Source organism: Chenopodium quinoa, unplaced genomic scaffold, assembly GCF_001683475.1.
Source record: "Chenopodium quinoa cultivar QQ74 unplaced genomic scaffold, ASM168347v1, whole genome shotgun sequence".
NCBI classification, from domain to species: Eukaryota; Viridiplantae; Streptophyta; class Magnoliopsida; order Caryophyllales; family Amaranthaceae; genus Chenopodium; species Chenopodium quinoa.
In genome coordinates, this window is record NW_018742204.1 from 6,390,098 (window position 1) to 6,401,998 (window position 11,901).

At 40.1% G+C, this 11,901-nt stretch overlaps 1 protein-coding gene across 1 annotated transcript; it reads right to left on the bottom strand.

Annotated features, from left to right (window-relative positions):
* Positions 1 to 8,534: 8,534 nt before the first annotated feature.
* Positions 8,535 to 9,410, bottom strand: LOC110719107. Its single transcript, XM_021898040.1, has 2 exons — positions 9,118 to 9,410; positions 8,535 to 8,991 (listed from the first exon to the last, which is right to left on the bottom strand). The coding sequence occupies exons 1-2, from the start codon at positions 9,408 to 9,410 to the stop codon at positions 8,535 to 8,537; spliced, it is 750 nt and encodes a 249-aa protein (XP_021753732.1).
* Between the last annotated feature and the right edge of the window lie 2,491 nt (positions 9,411 to 11,901).

Sequence of the window (11,901 nt, forward strand, 5' to 3'; positions counted from 1 at the left end):
CTTCACGATTGCTCTTTTCAAGTGTAAGTGGGTTGATAATATCAAGCGTAACGTCAAATATGATGACTTTACTCTTGTAGATCTTGGACACTTAAATGATAATGAGGAACCATTTATCTTTGCATCTCAAGCTAAGCAAGTGTTCTACGTAACTAACCTAGTCGATTCAAAATAGTCTGTTGTGCTAGCTGGTAAAAGAAGAATCCTAGGCATTGGAGATGTTGAGGATGGGGAAGAATATGATGTGTTTGATGATTCCGCACCTCTTACAATTCCTAGACCTGTTGTACCAAATGACATAGACGACGAAGCAGGTTATATGCGATCAGACCACACAACGAAGGAATTTTAGATTGAGGTAGTATGATTAAATGTTAGTAATGGTTTCATTGCAAATATAGTTTAGTTGTCATGTATATAGGAGCATAAGTAGGCGAAACTAACATAAATGACATAAATGAGCTTGTATTTGACCCAAATCTTTTGTTTTGTATATAAACTAACATTTAATCATTATAACAACTCATATTCATTATATTTAACATGTTTGTAGTTTGAAATTGCCTAAGTGTACTCATTATCATGCTAAATACAAGGTTATAGGACCATAAGTAGGTGAAAATGGTTTAAATGAGCTTCTACTTAACCCAAGTCCTTTGTTTTGTGTATAAACTAAGATTTAATCATTCTAACATATCGTATGCAGTATATTTAACTTTTTGATGCTTGAAATTTCATAAGAGTATTCATTTGCACTGATACTGTACTATACAGTAATATCATTTTATGTTTGTTTTAACAGGTGCTTATATTTCATGGAGGACAATCATGACCTTCATTGTGTAGAGGACATTGAGGATGATGACTATGAGGACGATAACGAGGATGAGCCTTATGATGTGAACAAGGAGGTTGATTTGGGTGAGCCAGAGGATCAGGCTCAAGATGAGTTTGAGCATAGGCTTGAAGAATTTGAAATTTCAGTTGAACGTGCGCCACAGTATGTGAGATTGTTGGTGAGAACCCGACTCCTAAAACTCATGGCCAAGGACAGGATCAAAACAACACAGGTGGTGGAGGGGGGATAAAGGCACCAGCTAAGAGAAAGAGTAGGGGTCCGACGACAAGTTTTAAGAAACATATTGGTCCCATGGTCTTGGAGTATGACAACAACGACCAACCCGGGGGCAAATGGCGTCGACAATATGCTAATCATGTTGGCATTTGTGCGCGCAAAATCCCCATTACACTTACAATGCAGCAAGTACCTCCGGGTTTGATTCAAACCTTTTGGGATGATACAAGGGTAAGTGTTTTGTTGGCACATTTAGACAATTTAAGAAACCTTCACCTTACAGTTGTTTGTAAATAGAAACTAATAATGGGTTTGTATTTGTGCTTGCAGAAGCTTTTTTCTATTTTTTAATGTTGCCGAGAAGAGAAGGGTGTTTGAATCTTTATTAGCGGAAAGATTCAGAGGCTTTAAGACCACCTTAACTAATGGATGGATCTATAAGAAGAAGAAAGCCGTTGAGGATGACCTTCTCCCGTGGCGAAAATGGCCGAGCGTGTCAAAAGATGAATGGGAAAAGTTCGTTATTCAAAGAAGTCAAAAGAAAGCAATTATAAGTTTGGATAAATCTGATGCCACTTGAATAATATCTTGACTCTTTTTGTAGTACTGATATTAACATTTGTTTTCATGTAGGAACTTCGAGAGCAAAATACAAAAAATGCATTGCAGAAGGAGTACACCCATCATATGGGGGCTAAGACATTTGGTGAAAAGACACATAAGACCCTGGATTTGTGGCCTTAATCATCTCAGCATATCTAGGCAGTAAGGCATAGCTCTCAGCAAACCCACCATGAATTTGAACCCTAGCTTCTGCCTTAACCTTGTAGAACAACCTTTTCTTCACATTCAACCTAAACCTTTCCATACACAGTTTTTGCAGTTACTCTACTGGGATCTCAGGATTTGCCTCTAGATCTTGCAATAGATGTCTACACAACCAGTATGTTAAAACCATGGGGTTTTCTTCCAATCTGCCACAGGTAATATGCTCCCCAGTTAAGGTCTTTATGGCCCAACTAACATTGTCAGCCAAAACAGTAGCATGTATCCTCCAGTTGCAAGTCTCAACCACACACCTTGTTGTGTATCTCTGATGTGTCTATTTTATATAGTATTTTACCCCCATCCCTTGGTCATAATTAGTAGTGTTTTTGGCTCTTTAGAGTCACTTTTATTACTAATTGGTGTTTTCTAGTGTTTTCGTAGATTTGGTTTACTTTTGCAGGGATTTATGCTTTTGGAGTATTTTCCCGGGATATTTTAGAGCAACTACGGAAGCTAGAAGGACGCGACCACTTTTGGAGCCCAGGATCGTGAGAGCCGGTGATTAAGGGCTCGGTAATTGGGATCCCAAGGCGTTTGGACCAAGTATTCGAGACCCGAGAGGAAACCCAGATTGGGCCGAGAAATCTATCCCAATCGAAGTCCAAGCCTCAAGAGGAGCAAAGACCCGATCGGGCAACCTCTAGCCCGATCGGGCGCGGCAAACCATAAGGCTGCATGCTAAGGCGCACCCGATCGTGCGAGCATCTAGCACGATCGGGCGATGCTGCTGGGTAGGAACGCGAAGAAAAAGGCGCGCCCGATCGGGCGGCCCTTCGCCCGATCGGGCGCGTGTTTCTGGAAGACCCGATTAAGTTTAGTTTTAATTCTTGTTTTAGAAAACGTTTAAATACGATTTTGTACGGAATTATTAGAGGATCTTCTTTCTTAGATTTTCTCTCTCTACTTAGTATTTTTCTCTCTCTTAAATTCTCTCTAAACTTTTGTTCTTAATTCTTCCTTTAATTCCAAATTTATTTTTGGTAAAAATTTCTTCCCCTTTAATTTCAGTTATTTTATTTGCTTCCTTGATTATGCTTTTATTTATTTATTTGATTAGTTTAGTGACAGGATAAAGTCGTATCCCCTAATAAAAAATAAATACCTAAATCCTCTAACTAAAGTAGATAGGGAAGTAGGGTCGATCTCCACAGGGAAACAGGTCTTTTTAATTCTAATTAATTAATATAATCTAAATTATCTAAGTAACCAATATTTTAAATGTGAATTCTATACTACGAAGAATGAGTTTAGGGAGAAAAGAATCAATATTAAGGAAATCTAGGGTCACAGGTTCACCAATAATTAATATTCCGGGATAGAACGAAGTAATTAATAATTAACAATGCATAGATAACATGATTAACAGGCTCTCACAATTTATTAATCAACAAAGATCTAACAGGCTCTCGCAATTTATTAGACCTAAGTTCCTATTAAAAATAGCCTTTAATATTAAATCAACATCTGCTCGATTCATCAATTCAATATTGCTAAACATTCACAATCAAATTACATCTGCTCGATTCATAATCTAATTGCAAAGAATTAAACAATTCAATAGGAAATTATCATGCAATATCAACAATCAATAATAACAAACTACCCCTTAATTTAAATTATGGATCCCCATAAACCCTGGAATTAAACTACTCACTAATCATCATAACTAAACCAATCAAATGAATAAATAAGAACATAATCAAGAAAATAATTAAAATAGCTGAAATTAAGAAGGGAAGAAATTGTACCAAAACAAATCTGGAATTAATGAAGGAATTAAGAACAAGAGTTAGAGAGAATTTAAGAGAGAGAAAAAAACTAAGTAGGGAGAGGAAGTCTAAGAGAAAGAAGGTAAGTAAATAATCCGTACAAAACGTATATATACTTCTCCTAAAACAAGAATTAACTAAACTTAATCAGACACTAGGAAAAACACGCGCCCGATCGGGCGAAGGGGCGCCCGATCGGGCCCGCCTTTTTTACCACGCTCAGTCTAATATGCCGCGCCCGATCGAGCCTACACTCACCCGATCGGGCGCGCCATTCCTTGATAGCATTCATGCGCGCAGCCGCCCGATCGGGCGTATGCTTGCCCGATTGGGCCCGGTCTTCATCTTCAAGGCTTGGACTTCAATTGGGCTAGATTTCTCGGCCCAATCCATATTTCCTCTCGGGTCTCGAATACATGGTCCAATCGCCTCGTGATCCAAATAACCGAGCCCTTAATCACCGGCTTGATGGCTCTAGCCGGCCTTGGGCTCCAAAAGTGGTCATGTTCCTCCAATGCTCGTAGTCGCTTCATAAAAATCCCGGGAAAATGCTCCAAAGGTGCAATTCCCTGCAAAACTTAACCAAAACTACGAAAACACTAGAAAACACATATTAGTAATAAAAGTGGCCCGAAAGAGCCAAAAACATTACTAATAATGACCACGGGATGGGGGTAAAACACTATATAAAATAGACATATCAAACTCCCCCAAGCCAAACCTTTGCTTGTCCCTAAGCAAAGAGCTCATCAATGAACATATAAAACATACTTCACCTTAATAAACAAATCAAAAGCCAACGATTCAAGGTAAAATTAAATGAACATGCTTCAACATCAATGAATCTTATTCATCTAATCACCCTTCCTCCCCAACAATTGTCAAGTAGAGCAAATCACAAGAGCATATAGAATTCAAGACTAGTGCTCACACACTCGACTCTCATTTATGTGGCGAGTAAAGAATGTACTCGATCGCTCTCCACCCAACCCCTTTAATGTGAACAATTCCCTCCCAACTCACACTCTCGTGTGTATAAAAACGTTGAACGCTCATCCTACTAGTCGACTCGAAATATGCCAAGTCATAACTTGCATTGAAAAACAACACTTTCACATTTACCTAACTACGCACAAAGATCGGAAGGTCTTTAAAGCTTGTAATGTAAGGCTAGGGTAAAGGTAGGATAAATTTGGGATTATGTGAGAGAAAATCTATGCATTAAGGGAGCCAAATCCTAATAAATCCATGATAAAAAATAATGATCATACACATCTCCAACATAACCAACTCCAACAACAAACCACCAAATATATACTCCAAACAATAAAAAACAATCCCAACACTCACAATTTCACTCATAAAAATATGATAATGTAGAACAAGAGTGAATAACAAACTTTGAACTCATAACTTGAAATATTTAACTTGAAACTCAACCCTTTTTTTTTTCTTTCTTTTGATTAACCTTCACTTAGAACATTTAAACATCAAACATTTTCCTCTTTTTTTTTTTTCAAATTTCTCAGTTTTTTTTTCTTTGAACTTCCTTTTTTTTCATCACACTTTTATTTTTCTCAAATATTTACAACTTTCAACCTCATAAAAACAAAAATATGATAAAAAAAAATTACTTCTCAAAACCCACCCAAATTGTGCAAATAAAGTTCACACTACAAACTCCCTCACCTCACTCACTAATAGCTCCCCCAAGCCAAGCTTGGGACTAGTAACCAATGGGGCAATTAAGGCTTGTGATGTGGCTATGAACAATAAAAGGGCACAAGCAACAACATGGGTGACAAGAAGGGAACAAATGTATCTAAATACTCTGAAGGCTACCTAAAAGAATGAACTCCTTCGTCCTCCTCATGTGCATAATAAAAAGTCATGAAACACTACTCATAGTTGCAAATCAATACTCAAATTCATTGACATACCAGGAATTATGGAACTATCACACATTTCCTCACTAAATCAACTAGTCAAGCACTATATTCACAAGTAGTTGGGCAAAATTGACGCGAGTTTAGGAATCCAAACAATTAGACTTCAAATCATGACCAACAAATCCACAAAATTCATCATCAAATACCAAGAATCAAAACAAGTTTTCTCAAGTATGGGGCATAGGGAAGTATGATTTACAATTCATTGGAACGTATTTTTGAATTTTTTTTTTTTTTTTTTCAATTTTTTTGTATTTTTCATAAATAAGAAAAGCAATAAAAAAACTACACTAGGAAAGCAAATAGAAACTATACTAGAAAGCAAATAAAGAGAGAAAAGGAAGAGAATTTCCAAGTGAAAGAACACCCCCCCAAGCCAAATCAAGCAATGCCTTCATTGACTTGGGAGAGTAGCCTACTCTTCATCCTCATCCATCCTAGAGTACCCCTCACCGTGGCTAAAGTCGGCTCCTCCATGGCTAGAGCCACCACTACCATACCCCAAACCACCAGCATAGTAGTTAGGGTCTACATTCCCACCCATACCCCCATATCCGTGGACCGAAGAGTAGTCCACATAAGTACCATAAGCACCGGGGTGAGAATACCCTCCTTGAGGGTATTGGAACCAATAGGGAGTAAGGGAATCGGAAGGAATAGCCCCCCGACGGGCATAATCATCATACATTGGGTAAAGGCCCCTCCAAAGGTTCCTCTCAATAAGACCAACCCGCCAATCTAGGGTGCTTAACCTAGAGTCTAGGTTTTGCATCATGCCCTCAACCCTCCCTTGCCCCGTCTCAATGCGGTCTAGTTGGCTCCTAAAAGCCGAAAAGTCATATGGGGCATTTGGGTCAACATTGTAATCGACCGAGGAAGTGGGCATGTCGTAGGTGAAAGGTGGGGGTGGTTGGTAGTGGGGTGAGTGGTGAATGGGGGATTGATGAATGGGGGATTGGTGAGGTTTTGGTGAGGGGTGAGGAGGTTGAACCTCACCTTTACCATCTAACTTGAAAGTGTAAGAGGGCTTCCCCCTCTCAAATTTGGTCAAGGCGGGGTTGGGTACGGTAAAGGCTTGATCCCTCCTACCCGATTGTCGGTGGACAATCCACCAAGTATCACTCCCTACCGGTTGTACCCAATTCAAGCTCCCTAAATAGGGTAAGTCCATTAGGTTCGATCCCACAAGTTTCCTATGGCCATCGGGGTTCCAACCTAAGTGTTTCCTAGCTATATGGGTCACTAACCCCCCAAAGTAAATAGGCGCTCTAGACCTACTAGCCTCGGCCGCGTTGGCCGCCCTTTAGAAATGATTGGCTATCCTATGGGGTATGTTTAATTTTTCAGCGTTAGGAATTATATAGGATGCCAATAGTTCCAATTCATCCCTCCGAATATTTTCCGGTTCATGCCTCCCAAAAATGGTGAGGCCGACAAATCTTTGCCAAAGTTTGGGGACGGGATGTTGAATCCACGGCCCTTTGGCATGTTGGAGGTTCACTAAATCCTCCCCGGTTAACCTCTTATAGACCACGGCGGTGTGGTCTTGAGAGGGTTCAATAGGCTTGTCCGATTTTAAGTCAAACAACTTCCCAAATTCTTTTAAAGTTAGTCGCACATTGTTGTTCAACAATCGAAATTGTACATGAGTGATAAGTGCATTCATTTTAATAACATTAAAACTTGAGATAAATTGCAATGTTAAATAATCATAAGTATCATGGCACATTTGAAACAAACCACTCATGCCTATGCCCTTAAAAAAATTTTCTATGTATTTATCAAGACCTAGCCTAGCTAATGTAGGATGATGAATGAAACGGGTAGAAATTACCTGACGATTGATGAGGTTGATCATCCGAACCCGTTGCTCCTCCGATGTGATTATAACCTCCTCCCATCCCAGAATTTGAAGGTCCGGGTTGATTGTTGGTTGTGGTGCACTAGAGCTCTCACCCCTTTGATTCCTTGAACGCTTGGAGGCCATTATCTTTGAAAATAGTAGAAAATTTGAGGATTCTCTCTCTTAGGTTTTGAGAAAAGTTGAGAGAAAATTGGGGAAAATTAGTGTAGAATGTAGAGGAGGATGAGGGGAGATGGAATATGTAAGAATTTTTGATTTTGGATGGAAGAATTGGAGAAGATCTTGGATTGAAGTGTAAGTTTAAGGTTTGAAAATGGAGGTTTTAGAGAGAGAAAGTGAATGAAGAAGATGAAATAAGGAGAAAATGAGGAAAGAAAGAAGAGAAAAGAAAATAAAGGGGGGGACGGTCTGAAGGCGCGCCCGATCAGGCGAGCCTCGCTCGATCGGGCGAAAGAGCGAAATTCCAAAACTCAAGTTGCGCGCCCGATCGGGCGAGCTCCGCCCGATCGGGCGCGAACGCGAACGAATTTTCGCCCTTTTGCTCGCCCGACATATCTTTTTCTTTTACTCGATTTTCCCAAAAAATTGCCCGATCGGGCGAAAATTTCCCCTGAATCCAACTATCCTTGCGCGCCCGATCGGGCTGCTTCACCCGATCGGGCGAATTTAGCCTCGATTTTTAGCTCGCTTGCCCGCCCGATAAGGCAACGTCGCCCGATCGGGCGAAATTGCTGCTGAATTCTGGGTAGCTTGCGCGCCCGATCGGGCGAGCCTCGCCCGATCGGGCCCGAGAGAGCCTTATTCCCCGATTTAGTTTCTTCTTCAAATTTTTTCTAAGTCTTTATACCTGTCAAATTCATACCTGTACAACAACACTTAAAACTGGTGAAATATCACTCTCCTCGCTTCTCTAAAAAAAAGTAAAAATAAAAATAAAATAAGAAAAATTAAGGAAAAGGAAAACTAGCCTAGAAAGCATGAAATACGGGTTGCTGCCGCAAAGCGCTGGTTTATCTAGGTCCCGCACGACCTTCTCACCACCTTGAAACTCATGTTGGAAGTGGAGTTAGGAGAGTCTCCTCCACATCTCTAATGGTAGCACCTTCATGATACAATTTCAACCTTTGGCCATTCACCTTGAATTCTTCACCTTTGTCATTCACCAACTCTACCGAACCAAATTTGTTCACCTTTGTGACAGTGAAGGGACCGGACCATCTAGACTTCAACTTTCCTGGGAAAATATTCAATTTAGAATTAAAGAGAAGAACCTTATCGCCCGGTGCAAACTCTCTTGGTAAGATCCTCTTGTCATGCCACTGCTTGGTCTTCTCCTTGTAGATCCGCGCACTATCATATGCCGACAATCTAAACTCATCCAACTCATTGAGTTGGAGGAGTCTCTTCTTACCCGCGGCCTTAGAATCCATACTGAGCTCTTTGATCGCCCAAAAAGCTTTGTACTCCAATTGTACGGGAAGATGACATGCCTTACCATAGACCAATCTATAAGGTGAAGTATCGATCGGTGTCTTAAATGTTGTTCGGTATGCCCAAAGTGTGTCATCAAGCTTCATGCTCCAATCTTTCCTTGACTTGGCTACTACCTTTTCTAGGATTGCCTTGATTTACCTATTAGAGACCTCAACTTGACCACTAGTTTGAGGTCCGTAACTAAGCCCTGTTCTGTGATATACGCCGTACTTCTTGAGGAGGTTATCCAATTGTCTTTCATGAAAGTGGGTACCCCCATCACTAATAATAGCTCGTGGAACACCAAACCTGGGAAATATGATCTTCTTGAAGAGCTTAATGACTACCTTGGAGTCATTTGTTGGTGAAGCTATGGCTTCTACCCACTTGGACACATAATCGACGGCTACAAGTATGTAACAATTCCCATTGGAAGATGGGAACGACCCCATATAATCGATACCCCAAACATCGAATATTTCAACTTCGAGAATCCCAGTTTAAGGCATCTCATGCCTCCGCGAAATGTTGCAAGTCCTCTGGCAAGAGTCACAAGCCTGCACAAAAGTGTTAGCATCTTTAAACATAGTAGGCCAAAAGAAGCCTGACTCATTAATCTTAGCCACCGTTTTAGTGGGGCCATGATATCCACCATAGGTGAAGTATGACAACCGGTAAGGACACCGTGAACCTCCCATTCGGGAACACACCTACGAAATAATCCATCTGCACACTCACGAAACAAAAAAGGGTCATCCCAAAAATAATGTTTAACATCATAAAGGAATTTCTTTTTCTGCTGGTAGGACAAGTCAGGAGGTAGAGTACCACCCACTATATAATTAGAAAAATCGGCGTACCAAGGGTGATGCTCTTAAAACTGCATACAGGTTGTCATCAGGGAAAGAATCATCTATAGGTAAAGAATCCTTACCCTCATCATACCTGATACGTGACAAGTGGTCTGCCACTACGTTCTCTGCTCCCTTTTTATATTTTATTTCAATGTTGAAATCTTGGAGCAAGAGAACCCAACGGAGTAGCCTTGGCTTTGATACCTCCTTGGCTATCAAGTATTTCAATGCTGCATGATCAGTAAAAACAATAACTTTAGAACCAACTAGATATGATCTAAATTTTTCTAAAGCATAAATAACAGCAAGAAACTCCTTTTCTGTGGTGGCGTAGTTGACTTGGGCTTCATCTAAGGTTTTGCTAGCATAATAAATAGCATGCAAAACCTTATCCTTCCTCTGTCCGAGCACGGCTCCTAGTGTAAAGTCACTTGCGTCACACATGATCTCGAAAGGGAGGTTCCAATCGGGAGCACATATGATGGGTGCCGATATCAAAGATTTCTTTATCCCGTTAAAAGCCTCAAGACACTCGTCAGTAAAAATAAATGGGGCATCCTTGAGCAAAAGCTGTGCCAGTGGTTTAGCAATTTTAGAAAAATCTTTGATAAAGCGGCGATAAAACCCCGCATGACCCAAGAAGCTTCTAACTCCCTTAACATTGACTGGGGGAGGTAATTGCTCAATCACTGATATTTTAGCTTTGTCTACTTGTATGCCCTTATCAGATATAATATGGCCAAGGACTACTCCCTCTGTCACCATAAAGTGACATTTCTCCCAATTAAGTACTAAGTTGCACTCTTCACATCTTTTCAAATTTTAGCGAGATTAATTAAGCATGAATCAAATGAAGAACCAAATACGCTAAAATCATCTATAAAGACCTCCATAATAGACTCTATGAAATCAGAAAAAATTCTCATCATGCAACGTTGAAAGGTAGCAGGTGCATTACATAAACCAAATGGCATTCTACGATATGCGAAAGTGTCATAAGGGCATGTAAAGGTGGTCTTTTCCTGATCTTCAGGGTGAATCACAATTTGGAAAAATCCCGAATACCCGTCCAAATAGCAAAAGATTTTGTGATTAGCTAACCTCTCAAGCATTTGATCAATAAAAGGGAGAGGGAAGTGATCCTTTTTAGTGGCGATATTTAGTCTACGATAGTCTATGCACATACGCCACCCTGTTACAGTTCTAGTGGGAATTACTTCATTTTTATCATTAGTTATTACAGTCATCCAACCCTTCTTCGGTACTACCTGCACAGGACTTACCCACTTGGAGTCAGAAATAGGATAGATGATACCTGCATCAAGTAATTTCATCACCTCTTTCTTGACTACTTCCTGCATGTTTGGATTTAATCTTCGTTGGGGTTGAATGCAGGGCTTGTAATTTTCCTCTAGATGAATCATGTGCATGCAAAAATCAGGGCTAATACCCTTCAGATCATCAATACTTTACCCTATAGCCTTCTTATGGGTTTTGAGGACCCCTAGAAGTTGGGAAGATTGTAGTTCAGTGAGTGCAGTACTGATGATCATGGGGTGTAGTTCCTGCTCATCTAGAAAAACATATTTTAAATGAGAAGGGAGAGTTTTTAGCTCAGGTTTCTTGACCTCTGCAGGTTTTTATTCCTTAACTAAATTTACTACCTTCATTGTTTCCTAGGGGCTTAACTCTTCTAAGGAAAGAGCTTTTTCAATACTTTGTACCTCATTACCCCAAATGCTTGCATTGTCGCTAGATAAATTCCCGCAGAGAACTTCCTCCAAGGGATCCTTCGCAAGAACCTGTGGCAAGCTATCAACACAAATATCGTCCATTATATCAATTGTATCAATATAACAACAATTTTCCTCTAACTTAGGCCCTTTCAAAACCTTCCCTAAATTAAAGGTAACATTATCGTCACCTACAGAAAGGGTTTGTTTACCGTTTTTTACATCAATAATAGCTCCTGCAGTGTGGAGGAAAGGCCTACCTAATATAATGGGTATTTGTGTGTCCTCTGCCATATCAAAAACAACAAAATCAACAGAAATAAAAAATTTACCAACTCTGACAGGTACGTCCTCTA